Source organism: Phocoena phocoena, chromosome 10, assembly GCF_963924675.1.
Source record: "Phocoena phocoena chromosome 10, mPhoPho1.1, whole genome shotgun sequence".
NCBI classification, from domain to species: Eukaryota; Metazoa; Chordata; class Mammalia; order Artiodactyla; family Phocoenidae; genus Phocoena; species Phocoena phocoena.
The window spans coordinates 31729820-31757580 of record NC_089228.1 but is presented as its reverse complement, the minus strand read 5'-3'; the positions used below and the strand labels follow the sequence as shown (position 1 = coordinate 31757580).

Sequence of the window (27761 nt, the reverse complement as noted above, 5' to 3'; positions counted from 1 at the left end):
ACTTCCTTCCAAAGGAGACAGTATGGAAAGGGGGAGAAAAGAGTGGAGAGACATGATAAACACTTCTTCTGCCTGGTGATCAAGCTCAACATCAAATGCCATGTTGATAATATGTATCCTTGACATGATGTGATGAAAATGGCACTTTTCCTTTGTGATTCTCCTCCAAAAAACCGACTACCCTGTTCTAATCATGAGAAAAATAGCAGACAAATTCCTACTTCTCAAAACTATCAAGAACATCAAAAGCAAGGAAAACCTAAGAAACTCTCAGAGCCAAGAGAAGCCTAAGGATACATGACAACTAGATACAATGTGGTATCTCAGATGAGTTCCTGAGATAGAAAAAGGGCTTTCAGTAAAAACTAAGGAAATCTGAATAAACTATGGACTTTAGTTAATAATATATCAATATTGGTTTAATAATTATAACAAATGTACCATATTAGTGTAAGATGTTAATAATGAGAAAATTGAGTGTGTGAGGATGTGTGTGTAATATGGGAACTCTCTGTACTATCTACTAGGTTTTTTTTGTAAATCTAAAACTATTTTTTTAAGGTCTATTAATATAAGTTAATTGTATTTTTGTATTCAAGTAACTAAGATAAGATGAAAAATTTAAGATATAATTTAATATAACATTAAAAGATATCAAGTACCTGAAAATATAACTAACAAAAGATGTACACGACCTCTACAGAGAAAATTATAAAATATTAAGAGATGTTAAAGAAGAGGTAAATGAATAAATGATATATCATGAACTGGAAGACTCCACAGTGTATGTACTGACGCTCTCCATCTATTTAATGCATTTCTAATCAAAATTCCAACAGATTTTTGCAGAATGTGAAAAACTGATTCTAAAATTTATATTGGAAAGATGTTAATTCTCTACGTTTATTATCAATTTTATGCAATCTCAATGAAAATCCCAAAATGTTATTTTATGGGCTGTGATCATCTAATTCTAAAATTTATATGAAAATACTAATAGCCAAGAACAAACAAGAAACTTGATGAAGAATAGAGTGGGAGGACATGCTCTACCGGGAATCAAGAATTATTATTGCTATTACAATTAAGCTGTTGTAATTAAGTCAGTGTGGTATTGATACAAGGATAGACAAAAGGCCAATAAAACAGAATAGAATGTCTTAAAACAGATCTGCACATATAGGGACACTTGATATATAATAGAGATGGCACTGCAGAGCAGTGGGAAAAGTATAGTCTCTTCAATAAATATGTAACTGCTCATGCATATGAAAAAGTAATTAAATAGGACCTCACATCATTCACAGAAATAAAATCCAGGAAGACTGAAAATCTGAACCTGAAAGGCAAAACTAAACAGCTTCCAGAAAAGGACATAAGAAAAAAATCTTGATGACCCTGGGTAGAAAAGGATTTCTTAAACAAGATACAGAAAGCACTAGCTGTAAAAAGAAAAAAAAAAAAATTTGCTCCACTTGACTACATTAAAATTAAGAACTTCCAGTCATCAAAACACCATTAAAAACTGAAATAAATTACAGAGTGAAGGAAAGGATATTTATCAATAATATATTCAAAACTACTACACTGAACTATACACTTAAAAATGGTTAAGATGGGGCTTCTCTGGTGGCGCAGTGGTTGAGAGTCCGCCTGCCGATGCAGGGGACACGGGTTCGTGCCCCGGTCTGGGAAGATCCCACATGCCGCGGAGTGGCTGGGCTCCTGAGCCATGGCCAGTAAGCCTGCGCGTCCGGAGCCTGTGCTCCGCAGCGGGAGAGGCCACAACAGTAGGAGGCCCGCGTAACCCCCCCTCAAAAAAAAAAAGGTAAAGATGGTAAACTTTATGTTATGTATATCTTATCACAATTTTTTAAAAAACTACTATAAATCAATTAGAAAAGGACACACAACCCAAAAGAAAAATAGGTAAAAGACATGTACTGGAGTGAAATACTACACAGCCATAAAAAAGAATGAAATTTTCCCATTTGTAACAATATGGATGGACTTGGAGGGTATTATGCTAAGTGAAATAGAGAGAAAGAAAGCCAGATAGAGAAAGAAAAATACTGAATGATATCACTTATATGTGGAATCTAAAAAATACAACAAACTAGTGAATATAACAAAAAAAGGAACAGATTCACAGATTTAGAGAACAAACCAGTGGTTACCAGTGGAGAGGGGGAAGGGGGAGAGGCATTATAGGGGTATGGGATTAAGAGGTATAAACTATTATGCATAAAATAAGCCACAAGGATATATTGTACAACACAGGAAATAGAGCCAATATTTTATAATAACTATAAATGGAACATAACCTTTAAAAATTGCACATCACTATATTGTACACCTGTAACTTATATAATATTGTACATCAAGTATACTTCAATTTTAAATATAAATAAATAAATAAAAATTTAAAAATAAAATTTTCTTTTAATTAAAAAAAAAATACTAGTATTTCACAAAAGAGGAGCTCCAAATGGTCAATAAGCATACGAAAAGTGTTCAGTTCATTTTTTTTCAGGAAAATGCAAATTAAAAATACAGTAACCTCCACGCAACAGACTGGCAAAATTTTAAATATCTCACAATAGCAGGTATGGGTAAGGATATAAAACAACAGGACTCTTAAACACTGCTGATAGGAGTATAAAATTGGAACTACTTTAGAAAAGAGTTTTGCCTTAGCTAGTAAAGGTGAAAATAAGTATATCTTATAACACCTGGAAGAAATGCATGAATATATGCACCAGCGTACACATACAGAAATGTTCCCAGAAGCATTGCTTTTAGTAGCAAAAGTAGAAACAACCCAACTATCCAGAACAGTAAAATTAAAATAATAAATTATTCTATGGTTATATAATATGAGTACCAGACATCAATGAAAATAAATGAAAGTTAAGGAACAATGACATTACTAACATAATGTTGACAAGACACAAAAGAATAGAAATAGTATGATTCTATTTATATAAAGATCAAAATGAAACAAAAAGTAGCTATATTGATTAGGAATGCATATTTAGATGGTAAAACTACAAAGAAGAGCAGGAAATGACTACTATAAAAGTCAGGATAGTGTTCACATCCAGAAAAAGACAGGAGATTGTAATGGGCTTCTAGGGTGTTGACAAGCTTCTATTTCTTTCCCTGGATGATAATTACTGGATGTTTACTTTATAACATTTTAAATTGTACAATTTATTTTTTATGCAATTTTTGGTGTGTATTGTATTTTAATTTTTTTTTTTTTTCCCCTTTCAGCCATGCCGTGCGGCATGTGACATCTTAGTTCCCTGACCAGGGATCAAACCCATGCCCCCTGCGGTGGAAGCACGGCATCTTAACCACTGGATCGCCAGGGAAGTCCCTATATTTCACATTTTTAAACAAAAGTTAGAGTACAATATAGGTGAATAGGTATATAACCTTGTGGTGGGGCAAGTATAAGCATATGTACTACTAAATGTAGAAACTATAAAAGAAAAAATTTTTTTAAACCTTTGTTAAGGATGCACACATGGTGGAACTAAAGAAAAATAAAGAAGATTACTGTAGAAACCAAGTTGACACCTCTAGGAGGTAAAGGAAGGGAAGGAGTTATGGTCAGATAGTCATACGCAGAGGGTTTCTAGGGTGCTGGCAATATCCTATTTCTTGACCTTGGTGGTGGCAACATAGGTGTTCACTTTATAACTTTGTGTTTTTTTATATAACTTTGTTTAACTATATGTTTTATACACTTCCAATATGTTTATCATATTTCACAATGAAAAAAATATTTTAAAATATGTAAATTTAAAAATTCTTACCTTGATCCGTGAAACCAACTCATTAATTCTTACAGTCCGGGCTTTTTCTACATAAGATATGAGCTCCATCATCTCTTCTGTTGTCTCAGGGACTTTTAATGCATGCTCTTTAATTGCTTCAAATTCACTGCAAATACTGACATAATACCCTGCTTTATTATAGTTAAAGTAATTAATGCTCTATCACACTAAATAAATTTTATTATGATTACTATAAAATAGGAACTGTGATCTTAAAAAAATTGGCTAATTCACTAATATATCTTAAAATATTTAAGCATAACTTATCTGATATAACTCAGGATACATCATACATCTATAAAATCTATAAAATTAAGGTAACATTTTCTGTGTGACATAGAGCATGCTTTGGATCAAGCAGCCCTACGTCTAAATCCTGCCTCAGCTGCTACTAGCTTTGAGAACTTATGTAAATCTCATAGGTTTAGCTTCCGTATTTGTAAAATGAAGTCATTAACATTCATCTTGCAGGATTGTTGTAATACAATAATGAATAATGAATGTAAAAGAGCCTAGCACACAGTACACTCTCAATTACTGGTAACTATAACTATAATTTTTAGTATAATCATCAGCTTAATTATTATTATTATTAGTGTCCCTTGTGAAATGCAGTAAGTAAAAAGATCAAACCTCTGTATACATTTAAAAATCTATGATTCTTTCAGAATATATATGTATGTAAGTATGAACCTAGATACCCTATAGCCATTATTCAACTAAAGGTATATTTCATAGAATTTTTTTCCTTGTACTTGGCAGTATCAGTACTGTCATGCCATTATTAGAAATATCAGAAAAAACCCTTGCAAAAACAAAGTACAAAAGAGGTAAGTGATTTTAAAAATAAATTTTAGTTCATGCAGGTATTTCATTTATATTATGTGAGTAATTATACTTATTCATTCATCTAATAAATAATTGAGTACCTACAATGTGCTAAGCAAAGTTCTAAGCACTGGAGATATAACAGCAAATAGATAAGTCCCTACCATCATAAAGCTTACATTCAAGTTGATGAGAGAGACAAGAGCACATAAATATATAACACAATGTTAAGTAGTAAAAAGTGCCATGAAGAAAAAAAAAAAAGCAAAGTAAAGGGATAAAGAATGATGGAGTATAGAGAAGGGGCCAGTATTTTATATAAAGTGGCCAGGAAATATCTCTCTAGAGAGGTGATATTCAAGATGAGAGAAGGAAAAAATGAGTCATTCAAATATCAGGAAAAAAGCTCCCAAGGAAGAAAAAATAGCAAGGATTAAAGCCTGAGGTAGCAATAAGCTTCGCATAGTTTAGGAATGGCAAGCAGGGCAGTGTGAATACAAAAGCATAGTTTAGGAATGGCAAGCAGGGCAGTGTGAATACAAAGGAGAGGACATAACATGAAATTGTAGAGATAAGCAGGAATCAGATAATGTAGGGCTTGACAGTTAATTCTTGATTATCAAAATTTTAGGAGGATGCATTAATGTCGATAATGCAAAAAAGACAGATGATTCTACTGTGGGTGCTTTCTTCTTACTAGAGCAGACTCTGAGTCCCTTGGGGAGTAACATTATAGCAAAAGAAAAGGAGGCCGGAATTCCCTGGCGGTCCAGTAGTTAGGACTCCGTGCTTCAACTGCGGGGGCATGGGTTCGATCCCTGGTCGGGGAACTAAGATCCCACATGCCGCGTGGCATGGCCAAAAACAAAAGCAAAAACAAAAGAAAGAAAAGAAAAGAAAAGGAGGCAAACAAGATTACTGAGGGCAAGGTGGCCCAAGCAGATACTAAACCAAACTATGAAGTAAGAAAATTGTTCTTTAATAATGATTAATTTATTTAATAAATTGTGCTTAACATAGTGGCACATATTTCCTCCTTTTGATGTTACCTATCTCAAGTATGGAACTTAAACCGGAAAGAATCGAAGAATGAATGAGGCAGAGGAAAATGGACTTTTCAGCTGTTCTTATGTCATGGGTTTATAATAAGACAGTTATTTTGTTGAAAGAATTTTCCAGAAAAGTGACAGATATTACAAAAATAAATACCAAAAAAGTCATGTCAAACATAAAAATTTTTTAAATTAACTATGGTATTGTCACTGCTCTTACTCAACGGGATTGTTAGAAATGAAGAGTCTAATACTTTACCATCTTCAACATCTTTTTGTAGTATAATTTTGTACAAAGTACAGCTGACCAATACTTAACTTTCTGAGAGTCATATATTTTTTATTCATTTAAAAATATTTATTGATGTGATAGCTCCCTTTATTGGGTGCCTATTCTATGCCAAGCATGGTGCTAGATACTTTACAAATGTTATCTGTGATCCTAACATTAGTCCTGCAAGGAAGGTATTATTTTTCATAGGTGGCACTGCAGGAAATTGAGGCGTAGGGAAATTAAGTAACTTGCCTAGAGTCACAGAACTAGTTCATGGCAGAGACAGGATTCAAATCCAGGTCTCTCTGATTCCAAGGCACATAATTCTCTTACATTGCTTCTGGGAAAATAAACATAATGGCTAACATTTCTTGAGTACTATGTTCCAGGCACTGTGCTAGGTGATTTATATAAATATTAGTTTTAATCCTTATAGAAGTTGCAAACTAAAAGTCCTCTGGAGCCAGACAGGTAACAAATAAGTTAAATTATTTAGAGGATCAGTTGCTTGAGCACTGGATGAACAAACCAGAGGCCATTCTCCCTGTCAATGGGAAAGTTTCATCTCAACTCTACCACTATAGGCCTAATGTGGCATGGTCTTCCCACTTTTTCAAGAAAAGTAAGAGATCTGGAGAGAGAGAGAGAGAGAGAGAGAGAGAGAGAGAGAGAGTATGTGTGTGTGTGTGTGTGTGTGTGTGTGTGTGTGTGTGAAAACTCCTAATTTTGAAATGTTGATAGCAAATTCAAAATTAGTTTAAACAAAATAAAAAACAATGTGAGACAAATAAAACACATTTGCATGACACATTCAGCTAGTAGGCCACTAGTTCATGAATCCAATCTATAGCCACCCTGCCAACTAGGTATTACTATCTCCATTTTACAGATGCAAAAAATAAACTAGGTGACACAATAAGTCAATATCATGGTCAGGAATGATCCCAGATCTTCCCAATATCACTGAAAGTCTATGGTTTTTTCATTACCATGCAACCTGTATCCAAAAGCTGATGTATGTCAATTTCTTTTTTTAAAAAAATCCTGGGTTGCCTCAAAACTAGTCTCAAACAGTATCAAACGAAAAGAAACCAAACCAATAAGACTATAACAAAACCCTCTTAGGAAGTAGCTATGGAGAAAAACTTGCAAGTACTTATATTTTAATCTTTTATTTTTAAACAAGAATTGTTACTAGCAAACTATTTCTTTTAGCCCTATAATTCTGAGTTTGGCAACTAATTCTACTTACCTTTCATTTTCTTTCCTATGTTTTGAAGCTATGTCATTTAGTAATATGTTTGCAAAGGCTTTTGCTTTGTTTGTTAGGCCTGTCTTCAAACCTTCACAATCCAAACGGACCATAGGAAAATGAGCCCACTGAGGCAAAAGCATTATTTCTGAAGCAAGACTGAAGAATTTTCCTACAAACTTAAAAAAAAGGATTTAAAACAAAAATGCTTAGAATTTTTAAATTCAGCTGTGATTTTATAGTACAGTATTATGGTGAAATTCTTAATTATATGATATAAATGTAAATTCATTTCTTTTTGTTAAGTGACTAATATATTTTCCATTATCGCATGTCACATGGCATGTGGGATCTTAGTTCCCTGACCAGGGATTGAACCCACACACCCTGCACTGGAAGCAGGAGTCTTAACCACTGGACCATCAGGGAAGTCCCTCACAATCCATCTTTAATGTTGCCTCTACCTTCCTCCTCACCTCATCTCCACCCTCCACCAAAAGGCCTCACATTCCTTTTATTCTTCCTTAAGGAGACTTTTTCTTCATTTCCCTCTCTCTCAAATCTACCCTATTTTTATAGTCTCCAGTATTTAGTGGTTTGGGCTTAAAATTTTCAGTGTTTAAAGGAAATGAGGATATTAATTAGTTAGTTTAAAGACCATACTCAGTAGTCTTGGGTTTTGGTTAAAAATATACCAAATAGAGAGTTGATAGAGCTGATGGCACCTGAGAAGGGAGAAAAGATGTTTTCTCATTCTCAAAGGCCATCATCCAGTTTTTCATGGATGTAATTAACAGATATGGAAAATAAAATGGGCTGAATCAAAGAAAACATGGCAACTGGAAACAACACAAATGTCCATTTATAGTAGAATTGATGGCATATTCATATATTGGAGTGCTATGCTATAATAAACTAGGACTATATGCAAAATATGGATGAATTTCATAATGATGAAAGAATAAAAACACAAAAAATACATGTAATATGATATCTTTCATATAAACTTACCATGGGCAAAACTATATTATTTAAGAATGCATACATAGGTGGTAACTATAAAGAACAGCAAGAAATGTCAGGATAATAGTTCCCAATAAAGAACGGGGAAGTTTAGGGTTGGAAAGAGGCATATGGGTGGCTTCTGGAATACTGCAAAATTCTAACTCTTAATCTAGGTAGTTATTAAGTTATAATTACCTATAAATCAGTACATATATGCTTTACATGATTTTTGTATTATATTACACTTTTTAATGGAATATTTTAAACGTACAAAAGTAGGTAAAATGTACCCATTTTCCAGCTTCAACCATTACGAACTCATGGCCAATCTTGTTTTCTCTATACCTCTAACCAATCCCCTTCTGTTTTATTTTTACAAAAATCCCAAGCACCATATCATTTCCTCTACATATATGTGTAGTTCATAATTTTTTATTTCTCCCAAATAGGCATACTATTCACAACTATAGTATGTCATAATCGACAAAAAGTCCAGGGGTAGATCACTAAACCTAAAAGTAAATTTTTATATACTTATGTAAACCATCCAGAAATTATGAAATTCTATAAAATTTCACAGCAAAATACTAGGCCGAAGAAGACAGACACTGTGAAACCCAATGAAACATGTTCCCAGCCTAGAGATTTAGGGTTTCCAGATGCTAAAAGTTATGGCCAGGATCAAAAAATTTAGCTGTTAGCTCAAAGAATATTTATTGTGCCTATTCTCTGAAGAACATTGTATTGAGAAATATGGTAAAATACAAATGAAAGAGAATATACCATCACTGATTTTATGAAAGTAATAATGCATTTATGAATCCATTATGTATTTTTATAAACACACAAAAACCAAATAAGGTATAAAGTATGCAAATTAGAAAAAACATACAATCATCTCATAGATACAGAAAAAGCATTTAATGAGACTGGTTTAAGATGGCAGAGTAGAAGGACATGCTCTCACTCCCTCTTGCAAGAACACCAGAATCACAACTAACTGCTGAACAATCATCAATAGGAAAACACTGGAACTCACCAAAAAAGATGCCCCACATCCAAAGACAAAGGAGAAGCCACAGTAAGAAAGTAGGAGGGGCGCAATCACAATAAAATCAAATCCCATAACCTCTGGGTGGGTGACTCACAAACTGGAGAACAATTATACCACAGAAGTCCACCCACTGGAATGGAGGGTCTGAGCCCCACGTCAGGCTTCCCAACCTAGGGGTCTGGCAACGGGAGGAGGAATTCCTAGAGAATCAGGCTTTGAAGGCTAGTGGGATTTGATTGCAGGACTTTGACAGGACTGGGGGAAACAGAGACTCCACTCTTGGAGTGAACACACAAAATACTGTGTGCATCAGGACTCCGGGGAAGGATCAGTGACCCCATAGGAGACTGAACAAGACCTACCTGCTAGTGTTGGAGGGTGTCCTGCAGAGGCGGGGGGTGGCTGTGTCTCACCGTGAGGACAAGGACACTGGCAGCAAAAGTTCTGGGAAGCACTCCTTGGCAAGAGCCCTCCCAGAGTCTGCCATTAGCCCCACAAAAGAGCCTGGGTAGGCTCCAGTGTTGGGTCACCTCAGGCCAAACAACCAACAGGGAGGGAAGCCAGCCCCAACCATCAGCAGACAAGCAGATTAAAGTTTTACTGAGCTCTGTCCACCAGACCAACAGCCAGCTCTACCCACCACCAGCCCCTCCCATCAGAAAACTTGCACAAGCCTCTTAGACAGCCTCATCCACCAGAAGGCAGACAGTAGAAGCAAGAAGAACTACAATCCTGCAGGCTGTGGAACAGAAGCCACATTCACAGAAAGATAGACAAGATGAAAAGGCAGAGGGCTATGTACCAGATGAAGGAACAAGATAAAACCCCAGAAAAACAACTAAATGAAGTGGAGATAGGCAACCTTCCAGAAAAAGAATTCAGAATAATGATAGTGAAGAAGATCCAGGACCTCAGAAAAAGAATGGAGGCAAAGATTGAGAAGATGCAAGAAATGTTTAACAAAGATCTAGAAGAATTAAAGAATAAGCAAACAGAGATGAACAATACAATAACTGAAATAAAAACTACACTAGAAGGAATCAATAGCAGAATAACTGAGGCAGAAGAACAGATAAGTGACCTGGAAGACAGAATGGTGGAATTCACTGCTGCGGAACAGAATAAAGAAAAAAGAATGAAAAGAAATGAAGACAGCCTAAGAGACCTCTGGGACAACATTAAACACAACAACATTCGTATTATAGGGGTCCCAGAAGAAGACAGAGAGAAAGGACCCCAGAAAATATTTCAAGAGGTTATAGTCAAAAACTTCCCTAACATGGGAAAGAAAATAGCCACCCAAGTCCAGCAAGGGCAGAGAGTCCCACACAGGATAAACTAAAAGAGAAACATGCCAAGACACATAGTAATCAAATTGGAAAAATTAAAGACAAAGAAAAATCATTGAAAGCAGCAAGGGAAAGATGACAAATAACATACAAGGGAAATCCCACAAGTTTAACAGCTGATTTCTCAGCATAAATTCTACAGGCCAGAAGGGAGTGGCAGGACATATTTAAAGTGATAAAAGGGAAGAACCTACAACCAAGATTACTGTACCCAGCAAGGATCTCATTCAGATTCAACAGAGAAAAATCAAAAGCTTTACAGACAAGCAAAAGCTAAGAGAATTCAGCACCACCAACAGCTCTACAAAAAATGTTAAAGGAACGTCTCTAAGTGGAAAACACAAAAGAAGAAAACGACCTACAAAAACAAACCCAAAACACTTAAGAAAATGGTAATAGTAACATACATGTCGATAATTACCTTAAATGTGAATGGATTAAATGCTCCAACCAAAAGACACAGGCTTGCTGATGGAAACAAAAACAAGACCCATATATATGCTGTCTACAAGAGACCCACTTCAGACCTAGGGACACATACAGACTGAAAGTGAGGGGATGGAAAAATATATTCCAAGCAAATGGAAATCAAAAGAATGCTGGAGTAGCAATACTCATATCAGATAAAATAGACTTTAAAATAAAGAATGTTACAAGAAACAAGGAAGGACACTACATAATGATCAAGGGATCAATCCAAGAAGGAGATATAACAATTATAAATATATATGCACCCAATATAGGATCACCTCAATACATAAGGCAACTGCTAAGAACTATAAAAGAGGAAATCGACAGTAACACAGTAAGAGTGGGGGACTTTAACACCTCACTTACAACAATGGAGAGATAATCCAGACAGAAAATTAATAAGGAAACACAAGCTTTTAAATGACACAATAGACCAGATAGATTTAGTTGATATTTATAGGACATTCTATCCAAAAACAGCAGATTACACTTTCTTCTCAAGTGCGCATGAAATATTCTCCGGGATAGATCACATCTTGGGTCACAAATCAAGCTTCAGTAAATTTAATAAAATTGAAATCATACCAAGCCTCTTTTCTGACCACAAAGCTAAGAAATTAGAAATCAATTACAGGGAAAAAAAGGTAAAAACACAGAAACATGGAGGCCAAATAATACATTACTAAATAACCAAGAGATCACTGAAGAAATCAAAGAGGAAATCAAAAAATACCTAGAGACAATGACAATGAAAACACAACGATCCAAAACCTATGGGATGCAGCAAACGCAGTTCTAAAAGGGAAGTTTATAGTTATACACCCTGCCTCAAGAAACAAGAAAAATCTCAAATAAGCAATGTAACCTTACACCTAAAGGAACTAGAAAAAGAAGAACTAATAAAACCCAAAGTTAGCAGAAGGAAAGAAATCATAAAGATCAGAGCAGAAATAAATGAAATAGAAATAAAGAAAACAATAGCAAAGATCAATAAAACAAAAAACTGGGTATTTGAGAAGATAAACAAAATTGATAAACCTTTAGCCAGACTCATCAAGAAAAAGAGGGAGAGGAATCAAATCAATAAAATTAGAAATGAAAAAGGAGAAGTTACAATAGACACCACATAAATACAAAGCATCCTAAGAGACTACTACAAGCAACTCTATGCCAATAAAATGGACAACCTAGAAGAAATGGACAAATTCCTAGAAAGGTATAACCCTCCAAGACTGAACCAGGAATAAAGAGAAAATATGAACAGACCAATCACAAGTAATGAAATTGAAACTGTAATTAAAAATCTTCCAACAAACAAAAGTCCAGGACCAGATGGCTTCACAGGTGAATTCTATCAAACATTTAGAGAAGACCTAACACATATCCTTCTCAAACTCTTCCAAAAAACTGCAGAGGAAGGATCACCTCAATCTCATTCTATGAGGCCACCATCACCCTGATACCAAAACCAGACAAAGATACTACAAAAAAAGAAAATTACAGACCAATATCACTGATGAATATAGATGCAAAAATCCTCAACAAAATACTAGCAAACAGAATCCAGCAACACATTAAAAGGATCATACACCATGATCAAGTGGGGTTTATCCCACGGATGCAAGGATTCTTCAATATATGCAAATCAATCAATGTGATATACCATATTAACAAATTGAAGAATAAAAACCATCTGATCATCTCAACAGAGGCAGAAAAAGCTTCTGACAAAATTCAACACAATTTATGATAAAAACGTTCCAGAAAGTGGGAATAGAGGGAACTTACCTCAACATAATAAAGGCCATATATGACAAAACCACAACAAACATCATTCTCAATGGTGAAAAACTGAAAGCATTTCCTCTAAGATCAGGAACAATGGCAATCAGAGAAGAAAAAGAAATAAAACGAAGACAAATTGGAAAAGAAGAGTTAAAACTGTCACTGTTTGCAGATGACATGATACTATACATAGAGAATCCTAAAGATGCCACCAGAAAAGTACTAGAGCTAATCAATGAATTTGGTAAAGTTGCAGGATACAAAATTAATGCACAGAAATCTCTTGCATTCCTATACACTAATGATGAAAAATCTGAAAGAGAAATTAAGGAAACACTCCCATTTACCATTGCAACAAAAAGAATAAAATACCTAGGAATAAACCTACCTAGGGAGACAAAAGACCTGTATGCAGAAAACTATAAGACACTGATGAAAGGAATTAAAGATGATACCAACAGATGGAGAGATATACCATGTTCTTGGATTGGAAGAATCAATATTGTGAAAATGACTATACTACCCAAAGCAATCTACAGATTCAATGCAAGCTCTATTAAATTACCAATGGTATTTTTTACAGAACTAGAACAAAAAAGCTTAAAATTTGTATGGAGACACAAAAGACCCCGAATAGCCAAAGCAGTCTTGAGGGAAGAAAACTGAGCTGGAGGAATCAGACACCCTGACTTCAGACTATAAAAAAAAGCTACAGTAATCAAGACAATATGGTACTGGCACAAAAACAGAAATATAGATCAATGGAACAGGATAGAAAGCCCAGAGATAAACCTACGCACCTATGGTCAACTAATCTATGACAAAGGAGGCAAGGATATACAATGGAGAAAAGACAGTCTCTTCAATAAGTGGTGCTGGGAAAACTGGACAGCTACATGTAAAAGAATGGAATTAGAACACTCCCTAACACCATATACAAAAATAAACTCAAAATGGATTCGAGACCTAAATGTAAGACTGGACACTATAAAACTCTTAGAGGAAAACATAGGAAGAACACTCTTTGACATAAATCACAGCAAGATCTTTTTTGATCCACCTCCTAGAGTAATGGAAATAAAAACAAAATTAAACAAATGGGACCTAATGAAACTTCAAAGCTTTTGCACAGCAAAGGAAACCATAATCAAGACGAAAAGACAACCCTTAGAATGGGAGAAAATATTTGCAAACAAATCAACAGACAAAGTATTAATCTCCAAAATATATAAACAGCTCATGCAGCTCAATATTAAAAAAACAAACACCCCAATCAAAAAATAGGCAGAAGACCTAAATAGACATTTCTCCAAAGACACACAGATGGCCAAGAGGCACATGACAAGCTGCTCAACATCATTAATTATTAGAGAAATGCAAATCAAAACTACAATGAGGTATCACCTCACACCAGTTAGAATGGGCATCATCAGAAAATCTAAAAACAACAAATGCTGGAGAGGGTGTGGAGAAAAGGGAACCAACCCTCTTACACTGTTGGTGGGAATGTAAATTGATATAGCCACTATGGAGAACAGTATGGAGGTTCCTTAAAAAACTAAAAATAGAATTACCATATGACCCAGCAACCCCACTACTGGGCATATACCCTGAGAAAACCATAATTCAAAAAGTCACATGCATCCCAATGTTTATTGCAGCACTATTTACAATAGCCAGGTCATGGAACCACCCTAAATGCCTATCGACAGATGAATGGATAAAGAAGATGTGGTACATATATACAATGGAATATTACTTAGCCATAAAACGGAATGAAATTCAGTCATTTGTAGAGACTTGGATGGACCCAGAGACTGTCATACAGAGTGAAGTAAGTCATAAAGAGAAAAACAAGTATCATATATTAACGCATGTATGTGGAACCTAGAAAAATGGTACATATGAACTGGTTTGCAGGGCAGAAATTGAGACACAGAAGTAGAGAACAAATGTATGGACATCAAGGGGAGAAAGCAGCAGGAGGTGGTGGTGGTGGTATGATGAATTGGGAGACTGGGATTGACAAGTTCACACTGATGTGTATAAAATGGATGACTAATAACAACCTGCTGTATAAAAAAATAAATAAAATTAATTTTTTTAAAAAAAACATTTAACAAAATCTATCACTCTTGTGGTAATAGCACTTAACAAACCAGGAATAGTAGCCAACGTCCTCAGCTTGATAAAGAGTATCTAGGAAAAATCTGCAACTAATATTATATTTAATGGTTTAAAAAATAATGTTTTCCCTCTAAGATTAAGAACAAAAAGGGTATCTACTCCCACTACTTCAACTCAACATTATACCAGGGGTACTAGCCAGGGTAATTAAGCAGAAAAAAAAATGAGGCAACCATATTAAAAAGGGAGAAATAAGACAATCTCTACTTGCAAATGACATATTATATATAGAAAACCCTACACAATATACACACATACACATAAAACTATGAAGATTAATAAAGTTCAACAAGTTTGCAGGATGTAAGACCAATATACAAAAATCAATTGTATTTCTAGACATTAACAATCAACAATACAAAAATGAAATTAAGAAAACAATTCCATGTATAACATCTTCAAAAAATAGAATACTTAGCAATTATATTTTATGAAACAAGTACAAGACTTATAGAACACAAAAATGTTGGGGGAAAATGGAAAAGCACTATATGATGGACTGAAATGATACAGACCAGCCTCCCCGTAACCTATTAGAAATACGCTCTATTATGTTCAAGAATGTAAAATAAAATATGAACATAGTAAAGCAAAAATAATATTTACAAAAAAATTTGGAAAATACAATATCTGAAACAAAAATGTTACTTAATATGAGTAACAGCAGTTTAACACCAGAGAAGAAAGGATAAATGTATTTATTTATTTATTTATTTTGATTTATTATTTTTGGCTGCGTTGGGTCTTCATTGCTGTGCACGGGCTTTCTCTAGTTGCGGCGAGCGGGGGCTACTTTTCGTTGCGGTGAGAGGGCTTCTCATTGTAGTGGCTTCTCTTGTTGCGGAGCACAGGCTGTAGGCATGCAGGCTTCAGTAGTTGTGGCTCAAGGGCTCAGTAGTTGTGGCTCACAGGCTCTAGAGCACAGGCTCAGTAGTTATGGCACACAGACTGAGTTGCTCCACGGCATGCGGGATCTTCCTGGACCAGGGCTTGAACCTGTGTACCCTGCATTGGCAGGCAGATTCTTAGCCACTGCGCCACCAGGAAAGCCCTTAGTGTACTTAAAATGATGGAAAAGAACTATCCAAAATGAAGTATAGAGAGAAGAAACTGAAAACTCTGAACAAAACTTCAGTAACCTCTGGAATAATATCAAACAGTCTAATATACATGAAATTGGAATTCCAGAATTGGGGGAAGGAGGCAAACAAAAAAATTTGAAGTAATAATGTCTGAATATTTTCCAAGTTTGATAAGAACTAAACAGACCTAAGAATCTCAACAGTATTTCTTCTCAAACAAAAGAAATAAAAAAGAATATAAAAGCACTTCACAATCAAATAGCTGAGAAGCAACAAAAAAGAGAAAATCTTAAAAGAAGCCAGATTTTTTAAATTACAGAAAGAAACCCAGAAAACACTTCCAGCATGACAACATGAGGAGCTCTGTGGACCTGCTCCCCAGTGAAACTGGTGAAAATTATTTTAAAAACAAGCATTTAATTTAAAGCCTCTGAAAATGGTCATAAGAGTATACAGAAAATGAAGAAACATCTATTCACGAAAATCTATGAATATTTGGTAAGAAAAGTGAGAATCTGTGGTATTTGAACCTGGATTGCTCCCTCCCTCCGTGTTCCCAGCTCAGCAAGGTTGATACTCCACTCCAGATAAGTGTACTCAAGAACACAGGGCTATCTTTCCACACAGGTTCCAGCTGGAGGGCTTAAATAGCTGTTGATAAAGCTACATTCTTGGTGAGTACAATTAGAAGGTGGGGACTCCCTTGTTCCACCCAGATACCACTCATGGAAGGAAGGGTCTACCTTGGTCATGGTACCACTGAGAATACTGAGACATCAATCACACTTTCCCTGGCTGGTAAGGTGGTGGTTCCATATCAGAAGAAAGACAGGAAAACCTCAGGTTATGGCTCTTCACTCCACTGAGGGTTCAACCCCTTCAGTGGGTTGTCACTGAGAGAAGCATGTCACTATCCCCATTCCCAGCTCCAGGGCCTTGGCTCAGAGATTTTGCCTGGAAGTGAAGGGGAAGCAGGTCATAAAATAGATACCTCCTAATCTTTTCCCAAAGGAATTGACTTCATTTGCAATAGAGCATGGAAAAGTTCAAGCCTAAGTGTGCCCTCAAAAATATTGGAGGTTGTGGTAGGGAGCAACTGTGAGGAAGATTCAGGGATTTGGTGAAGATTTGGGCTAAATCACAGACCGGCTAGTTTGAAGGAGAGAGCCAGGGAAGGAGACTGCTGGTAGAAGCCCTCCTAGGGTAGAATAACTATCAAACACTGACCCTGGAAACTGCTCTTTCAAGGGAGTCTGAATTTGATTAATCAGTAGAGCAATGTATACTTCCATGGCATTGTTGAAAACAATACACAATTAGCCAACAAAAAGTGAAAACTAACAGCTATGTGTGGCCAGAGAAAGACAGAAGAAAGCCATTTGAAAGCATGGCCTCCCAGGAAGACTTTGGGCACACCAAAAGCTGTGGCTCCTGGAGGAGCAACATCAAAGGCTTAACACTTCAGAGGGTGGGGGAGAGAAACAGGCTTCACTAAAATAATCTACCCAGTCACTAAACAAATAAACAAGCAAATAAAAATAACAAACTGGAAGGGGGAACAGGGCCTAGAGTTGCTAAAATATATTATCTAAAATGTTCAGATTCCAACAGAAAATTATGAGACATACAAAGAAACAAGAAAGTAGGACCCATACACTGGTTTTAAAAAACGCAGGCAACAGAAACTGCCTGTCAGCACAACCAAAACCAATCGAATTTAACAGAAAAAAACTTGAAAGTTGCCATTACAAATATGTTCAAAGAATTAAAGGAAATCATGCTTAAAGAAGTAAAGGAAGGTACAATGACCATGTCTCATCAGATAGATGAAAGGTTTAGAAATTATATATATAAAAAAAAGAACTAAATGGAAATTTTGGAGTTGAAAAGTACAAAAACTGAAATGGAAAATTCTCTAGAGAGGCTCAACAGTAGATTTGAACTGACAGAAGAAAGAACTAGCAAACTTGAAGGTAGGTTGATAGAATTTATGCAATCCAAAAAACAAATGGAAAAAAAAATGAAGAAAAAACCAGAGCCTTTGTTAAATATGGGACATGATTAAGTGGACCAATGCATGTGTAACGAAGAAGGAAGCACAAGAGAGAAAGAAGCACAAAAAATATTCAAGACCACAATAGCTGAAAGATTCCCAAACTGATTGAAAAACACCAATCTACACATCCAATAGTTCAAAGCACTTTAAGATAAATGCAAAGAGATTCAGAAACAGACACATGATAGCAAAAATACAGAAAGTCAACGACAAGGAGAAAATCTTGAATCAGCAAGAGTTAAAAACTGTCAACCAAGAATTCTAAATCCAGAAAAGCTATCTTTCAAATATCAAGATAAAATAAAGATATTTCCAGATATACAAAAACTGAGAGAATTTTTTAAGCAGACCTGTCCTATAAGAAATACTAATGGGACTTCCTCAGGTTGAAAGCAAGTAACCCCAGATGATGATTCAAATCCGTAAGGAAAAACAAAGAATACAAGTAAAACAAATTACGTAAGTATAAAAGATAGTATAAGTACATATTTTTCTCCCTCTTTCTCTTAACCAATAATAAAAAGAGATGTATAAAATAATATGTATAATACACATAATATACATCTATATTATATTTAATGCATAAAATAACATGTACAATAATGTATTGTTGGGCATCTAACATACAGAAATGTAAATATATTTTAAACATAAACGTAAGAGTACAAAGAAGAAAGGTGGAGGCAAAGCTGTACTGGGCTAAGGAAATGACTACAGATGGTAAAGTAATAATTATAACAATGTACTGTTGGGCTTGTAACATTAATATATGTAATATGTATAACAATAATACTGCAAAAAGGGGGAAAGGGTATAGAACTATATAGGAATAATGTTTCTATATCTCACTGGAATTAAGCTAGCATAAATCTGAAGCTATTTAAGTTAGGCTTCTCTCATAAGCCCTAGAATAAACACTGAAAAAAACTTTTTTAAAAATGGAAAAAAATCATTAAAGAAATGTAATTGCTTCATTAGAAAATATTCATTTAATGTAAAAGAAAGCAGTAAAAGAGGAAGAATAGAAGAACAAAAAAGACATGAGACATATAGAAAACAAAAAGTAAAATAGCAGACAGAAATAAAACTATATTAATAATACTAAAAGTGAATAAATGACCAGGACTTCGCTGGCAGTCCAGTGGTTAGGACTCCACACTTCCACTGCAGGGCCCCAGGCTTCAATCCCTGGTTGGGTAACTAAGATTCTGCATGCCGTGCAGTGCAGCCAAAGAAAAAAGAAATTCAGTTCAATCCTAATCAAAATCCCAGCTGGCTTCTTTATAGAAATTGATTTTGAAATGTACACAGAAATACAGAAAACATAGAGTATTCAAAATACTTTTGAAAAAGAAGAAAAAAGTAGAGAACTTATAATTAATACCTAATTTTAAAACTTACTGTAAAACTGCAGAAATCAAGATTATGGTATTGACATCAGAATAGATCTATAAATCAATGGAAAAGAATATAAAATCCAGAAATAGACCCACAAACATAGACTCAATTGAATTTCAATAAAGATGTCAAGATAATTTAATGGGGAAAAGACGGTATTTTCTTTTTTTTGTTTTTGGCTGTGTTGGGTCTTCATTGCTGCACACAGGCTTTCTCTAGTGTGGCGAGCAGAGGTTACTCTTCATTGAGGTACGTGGGCTTCTCAGTGCGGTGGCTTCTCTTGCTGTGGAGCACAGGCTCTAGGCGTGTGGACTTCAGTAGTTGTGGTGCATGGGCTCAGTAGTTGTGGCATGTGGGCGCTAGAGAACGCAGGCTTCAGTAGTTGCAGCGTGTGGGATCAGAAGTTGTGGCTCATGGGCTCCAGGTGCGTGGGCTTCAGTAGTTGTGGCACATGGGCTTAGATGCTCCTCAGCATGTGGGATCCTCCCGGAGCAGGGATCAAACCCATGTCCCCTGCATTGGCAGGAGGATTCTTAACCACTGCACAAACAGGGAAGTCCCAATGATGGTATTTTCAATCAATGATGTTGGTACAGCTTGATACCCACATGGAAAAAATCGAACCATGACTCATATTCCACACCATATGTTAAAATTATGTATGATGGGTAATGGACCTAAATGTAAAAGCTGAAACTATAAAACGTCTAGAAGAAAATATAGGCACGAGTCTTTGTGACCATGGAGTAGGCAAACAAAAAGATAGACAAGACCTTAAAAAGAATGAACCTTAAAAGAAAAAATTGATAGACTGGAATTCAATAGAATTTAAAATGCCTGCTCCTTGAAAGACATGGTTACAAAAAGTGAAAAGTCAAGGCACATACTGGGAGAAAATATTGCAAAACATTTTGCAGATAAAAGACTTTTAGCCAAAATATATAAAGACAGCTTAAAACTCAATAATAAGAATTTTATAATAATATAGCCCAATAAAATAAATCCATTATAATTAATAAGAATAAAAAACACAACTTAAAATATAAAAATTACTAGAACAGACACTTTATTTTTAAGAAGATACATGGGTGGAAAGTAATACATTAGAAGATGTTCAGCATCATTAGTCATCAGTGAAGTACAAATTAAAACCACAATGAAACAACCAATGGGTCACTGAAGAAATCAAAGAGGAAATAAAAAAATATCTGGAGACAAATGAAAATAGAAACACAATGATCCAAAATATTTAGGGAAAACAAACTTTTGTTTACCAAAGGGGAAAGGGGGTTGGGGGATAACTTGGGAGTTTGAGATTAACAGATGCAAACTACTATATATAAATTAGATAAACAACAAGGTCCTACTGTAGAGCACAGGGAACTATATTCAATATCTTGCAATAAACAATAATGGAAAAGAATATGAAAAAGAATATTTATATATATGTATAACTGAATCACTTTGCTGTACACCAGAAACTAATACAACATTGTAAATCAACTATCCTTCAATAAAATATATATATATATGAGATACAGTAAAAGCAGTTCTAAGAGATAAATTATAGTGATACAAGCCTACCTCAGGAAACAAGGAAATCCTCAAATAAGCAATTTAACCTTACAGCTAAAGGAACTACAAAAAGAAAAACAAAATCTAAAATTAGTAAAAGGAAAGAAATAAATATCAGAGTGGAAATAGAGATTTAAAAATTAATAGAAAAGATCAGTGAAAACAAGAGTTGGTTCTTGGAAAAGATAAACAAAATTGATAAACCTTTAGCCAAACTCATTAAGAAAAAAAGAGAGGGCCCAAATAAATAAAATCAGAAATAAAAGAGAAGTTACAACTGACTCATAGAAATACAAAGGATCACATGGCATTGTTACCAACAATTATAAGACAATAAAATGGACAACCTAGAAGAAATGGACAGATTTTGAGAAATGTACAATCTGCCAAGACTGAATAGGGTAAATATAAAATATGAACAGACCAATTATCAGTAAAGTAATTGAATCAATAATTTTAAAACTCCCAACAAACAAAAGTCCAGGACCAGACAGATTTGTAGGTAAATTCTACAAAACACTTAAGAGTTAACACCTATCCTCAAACTATTCCAAAAAATTGCAGAGGAAGGAATGCTTCCAAATTCATTACATGAGGCCAGCATCACCCTGATACCAAAACCAGAAAAAGACAACAGAAAAAAAGAAAATTACAGCCCAATATCACTGATGAACATAGATGCAAAAATCCTCAACAAAATATTATCAAACTGAATTTAACAATACATTAAAAGGATCATATACCATGATCAAGTGGGATTTATCCCAAGGATGCAAGGATGATTTAATAACTGTAAATCAATCAATGTGATACACCATATTAATGGAATGAAGAATAAAAACCATCTGATCATCTCAATAGGTGCAGAAAAATCTTTTGGCACAATGCAAATTCCATTTATGATAGGAACTGTCAAAAAAATGTGTATAGAAGAAACATACTTCAACATAATAAAGGCTATATTACACAGCCAATGTCATACTCAATGGTGAAAATCTGAAAGCATTTCCTCTAAGATCAGGAGCAAGACAAGGATGCCCACTCTCACCACTTTTATTCAACATAGTATTGGAAGTCCTAGCCACAGCAAACAGACAAGAAAAAGAAATAAAGGGCATCCAAATTGGAAAGGAAGAAGTAAAACTGTCACTGTTTGCAGATGACATGATAACCCATATAGAAAATCCTAAAGACACCACCAAAATAGTGTAAGAAGTAATAAATAAATTCAGGGAAGTTGTAGGATGCAAAATTAATATACAGAAATCTGTTCTGTTTCTACATGTTAATTATGAACTATCAGAAGGAGAAGTTAAGAAAACAGTCCCATTTACAACTGCATCAAAAAGAATAAAATACCTAGTAATAAATCTAGCCAAGGATGTAAAAGACCTGTACTCTGAAAACTATAAGACATTGATGAAAGACATTGAATCAACACAAACAAATGGAAAGATATACCAGGCTCATGAAGTAAAAGAATTAATACTGTTAAAATGACCATACTTCCCAAGGCAATCTACATATTCAGTGCAAGCCTCCCAAAGCATCAATGGCATTTTTCATAGAACTAGAACAATTAATTCTAAAATTTGTATGGAAACACAAAATACCCCATATATTGTTTCCCTAATTACCTACTCTTCAGCCATTTGGGGTTTATTTGACGTTCTCTGAACACCTCTAAATACTTTTGGCCTTTTCTTATGTTACATTTCCTCTCTTCTCCAACTATAAACATCTACTTCAAAGTCCAGCCCACTTTTCACTTTTTCTAGAAACCTCCACCAATTTCCAAAAGCAAAAGTAACCATTCCTTCTTGTGAGCTTCCACAACACTTTGTCCCTATCTCCATTCTAGTACTAATCTCAATATATTACAGTTGTTATTTCGATGTCTGGCTTCCATGCCAAATACAAGCTCTTGAGGATAATGCTTACGTATTATTTATTTTTGCATCACCAAAATCTTGCTATGTCTCTGAATGTGATGAAAGATATTTTTGTTGAATCAATGAATGAGTTAAATGAATGACTAGGGAAATGATTAGATGAACATACGAGTTTACTAAAATGATGTTTTGAATAAGAAATTCTGTTAACTTAGACTGAAGCATTTATTTTTTAGAACAAAAAGCTCTTAATTTTAAAAAGAAATTCAAAGACATTAATGAAAAACAGAATTAACACTTACCTCTGTATATTCATCAAAAGTATGATCTTCTGCCTGAAAAGTCTCTATCAGCTTAACTGCAGTCCCATCAAGGAGCCAATTGTATTTTTCAACTGAAAATTAATAATCTAACTTAAATCTCAGTAACACCCTCTTAAAAAGGTAAAGTGCTTGTTTTATATAGTCATAGAATGGAGTAGCCTATTCAATTAAATATTATTAATAGACTATTAACATACACTAACAGGAACAGACAGAATAACATAAAATAGACTTAATAAGCAAACCAGGTTAAATGCAAACTTTTAAAATAAAGATAATAGGGTATGTAAAATAACTTAGAGGTACAGATAAGCCAGTCAATAAAAGGTTTTGGTTAATAGAATGTCAAATAACAACTATCTATCCTGAGCCCATAACACACTTGAGGAGGCTACTGAGCTGCAGACTCTTCAAAACTATTCTTAGAAATTACCTTGCTTTTGCCCTTGATTTAACTTTCTCCTTATGCCAACAACTCTTCTCTCTATATTTTGGCTTTATGACCCTGCTCCAGTTAACATTCACCCTTTGGACTGAACAACAGAATTCAAGTTTCTTGGGTTGGATCCATGACTCTGCCAAAAGCCATGCCTATGCTCACTTCTGGCTCTCTGCTCTTTCATGACAGATCCAGACAACCAAATAACTGACCAAATTCTAGTAAAAATAAAATGGCATCATTTTATGGCAAAAAAAAAGATATAATATTATGTGTCATATATACCATATGTCTCATAATGTTTTCTTGCACCTTCTAAGTTATGATGTATTGCCACCTTCAGTGTATCAAGAGCCCATTGTAACACATGTTCAGGAAGCTCTGTGTCAAGACTCACAGTTGTTGAAGTTCCTGATAGCCAAGAGGGTACTGTTTGGACATTCTAACATAAATAAAAATGACAATTCATGAAATAAATAACTGTGCAATTGATCTATATGTAGATCTTATACTATACTTTTAAAAATTCATTTCAGATTTCAGCAGTCCAAGAAAAGATAACTTGATGCAAAATAATGATTTAAAATTTGTCTGTAGTCTAATATAAAACCTTAGTTGGGTTAGCTTTCTATCATTCAACAAATATTTATTGAGGAAATATAATGTTGAAATGATTATACTAGAAAGCTCTAGAAAGAACAAACATGACTTGGATCTTGTCCTTAAGAAGTTCACAACTCAGTAGGGAACATGAGACATACACAAAAATATCAATAACTGCAATAAATCAATAACTGCAATAAAAGTTATAAGAAGAAAAAAGTCATCTCAAGCCAGGAAACTTTCTCAAAGAGAAAGTACTTTTAACTTAAAATAACCTGAAGGATGGAAAGAAAACAACGAGTTATAACATTTAATGTACATATACACTTTATAGAGCTTCAAGTCAATTTAAAAGTTCAAAAAAGGGCCATATAAAGAAACCCAATGGGCAGAGTCACAGATGTAGAAAACAAACTTATGGTTACCAGGGGGTAAGGAGGAGGGAGGGATAAATTGAGAGATTGGGATTGATATATACACACTACTATATATAAAAGATAACTAATAAGGACCTACAGGGAATTCTACTCAATACTCTGTAATGACCTATATGGGAAAAGAATCTAAAAAAAAAGACTGGGTATGCGTATATGTATAACCAATTCACTTTGCTGTACACCTGAAACTAATGCAACATCGTAAACCAACTATACTCTAATAAAAATTTTTAAAAAAAGAAACCCAATGGATAAGAATAAAGAAATACCTGCAGAGCTTCAGCTATTCGCTCAACCAAACCCAAAACAACATCTTCCAAATCTTGAAAAGTAGGATAAAATTCCATTTTATCATCATCAAACGTCAATTCCATCTTAAATATCGGCAGCCCTCGTTGATCTTCTTGGTCAAAGAGTTTTACAAATCCTTCTACAGTTCTCTTTAAGAGCTCTTTTAGCTGCATGATGCCATAAGTTATTATTACTTTAGAAAGTACAAACTGAACCTTTAACTAAAATCAGTAACCTATTGCCTATAATTAATTCACTCTACCAATCCATTTAGTCCTGAAAATTATCTTCATTCAGCACAATATGTTCTTGATAAATATAGTCTAAAATAAATAGGACAATATATACAAACTTTAATTTTTCTATGGAATATCAACAATCTTAAAATGGCAACTCAGAATCTTCTACATCCTTTAGTAATTCTGTCCCTGGTACAGAAAAAGTTCCAGAAGACCCAACAATACGGTAAAGATTGAGAGGAGGAGAGGCCTGAAACCTAAGTTTGGGGGTGTCATGAGGTGACATGTATACAGGGCAAGGGACAGTAGTGTACTAGAGCTAGCTCCTACAATTATAAGAGCCAATTGTTAAACATTCAAGAATTTTGTGAGCCAGATACTAAACTCTTGGATGCTTGAAAATCACCATGGTGGGAATATTTACCCCATGGAAACTGGCAAACACTACAAACCAGGGCTTTTTCTCCTGGGGTCAGATTTCCAGCACTTCACTAGGTGAGAGTGAAGCCACTGGAACTTAGAAACGTGCACTGTAAGTTACCAAAGTATGAATAATGCTTTCTTATGCAGAACCAACTATTAGAAATTTAAGCAAGGTACACAAACATATATCTAAATAATCTTCAAAACATTCCTCAACTCTTTACTTCTTATCATATAATCATAGTCCTCTTAAGAGGATAAAAGTAAAAAGGAAATCATGTATATTTGTTACAGTATTACATACCAGATACATATATATATATAAATTCCCTTTAAAAATGGCAAAATTCGGGCTTCCCTGGTGGCGCAGTGGTTGAGAATCTGCCTGCCAATGCAGGAGACACAAGTTCGAGCCCTGGTCTGGGAAGACCCCACATGCTGCTGAGCAACTAGGCCTGTGAGCCACAACTACTGAGCCTGCGCGTCTGGAGCCTGTGCTCCACAACAAGAGAGGCCGTGATAGTGAGAGGCCCGCGCACCGTGATGAAGAGTGGCCCCCGCTTGCCACAACTAGAGAAAGCCCCCGCACAGAGACGAAGACCCAACACAGCCAAAAATAAATATAAAAATAAATAAATTAATTTTAAAAATACAGCAGGCTTGGAAGTCCTTCTACCTGTGTTTAAAAAAAAAAGGCAAAATTCATGGAATCTTTGGAGGTCTTTACCAAAAGGAAAAGTTTTTATTCAAAACTATTTTTCTAGGATTACATTTCTACAATAGTAAAAATTCAAGGAGCCCATAAAATAATTGTATAAAATTCATATTCTCTTTCTGTTTGTCATTTAAAGACGATCAATAACGTTTCGAACCAAGATTTTATTGAGAACAAAACAAGAATCAATTAACTTGTAATTTCATAAGTTCAAAAATATGTTCACTAGGATAGTACTTTTGTTAATTTACTCCAATAAAGCTATAGATAATTAGCTTTTAGCCTTTAAGCATGAATCCAGTAATCAATCATAATATTGACACATACTTCTAGACTTACCTCTCGTTTTATTTTTTATTTTTATTATTTTTAGATTTTATTTATTTATTTATTTATTGGCTGTGTTGGGTCTTCATTGCTGCGCACGGGCTTTCTCTAGTCGCAGCAAGTGGGGGCTACTCCTCGTTGTGGCGTGCGGGCTTCTCACTGCAGTGGTTTCTCTTGTTGCAGAGCAGGGCTCTAGGCACACAGGCTCAGTAGTTGTGACTCACTGGCTCTAGAGCACAGGCTCAGTAGTTGTGGCGCACAGGCTTAGTTGCTCCGTGGCATGTGGGATCTTCCCAGACCAGGGCTCGAACCCATGTCCCCTTCAGTGGCAGGCAGATTCTTAACTGCTGCACCACCAGGGAAGCCTTTACCTCTCATTTTTAGACTGCTTCCAGAAATGAAGCATTTTTCTGCTAAAGTTATTTAAACAAACTTATAGTAAAAGTCTTTCTTAATTTATTTCAACATAATTATATAGCACTATATCTAAAGAAGATTTATTTAAAATACTAAAGTAACTTCAATAACATTATCATTTAAAATATACAAAACCTATTTACCTGATTTGACATAAGTGTGGAAACACAGTTATAAAATGCATCCAGTTTCTCAGGTTTAATGCCTTCTAGTGACTCCTTCTTGGTAAAGAGACTTATAACCTTTGGATACCAAGTGTTCATTATCTTCTCTTCTGCCTTTCTAGCTTGTATTGATAAATCATTTTTCAGTGATCCACAATCAATTGGGCCTTTACCTCTATTTATGAAAAAAAATGATTTAAAGCAAACAATAGATATTGGTCATGATATAAAATTATTGAAACAAGATAAATTAAAATTATTTTTAACCTAAGAAAAGT

General features: G+C 34.8%; 1 protein-coding gene across 1 annotated transcript in view; it reads right to left on the bottom strand.

The window, feature by feature from the left end:
- The window catches only part of DNAH12 (dynein axonemal heavy chain 12), a 215940-nt gene that overhangs the window by 155559 nt on the left and 32620 nt on the right, over positions 1 to 27761 (bottom strand). The window contains exons 7-12 of the mRNA XM_065885861.1: positions 27463 to 27658; positions 25177 to 25365; positions 24153 to 24309; positions 23408 to 23499; positions 7252 to 7430; positions 3825 to 3960 (exon numbers count right to left, since the gene is read on the bottom strand). Coding sequence (XP_065741933.1) covers positions 3825 to 3960; positions 7252 to 7430; positions 23408 to 23499; positions 24153 to 24309; positions 25177 to 25365; positions 27463 to 27658 — 949 coding nt within the window. The remainder of the gene's footprint in view (positions 1 to 3824; positions 3961 to 7251; positions 7431 to 23407; positions 23500 to 24152; positions 24310 to 25176; positions 25366 to 27462; positions 27659 to 27761) is intronic.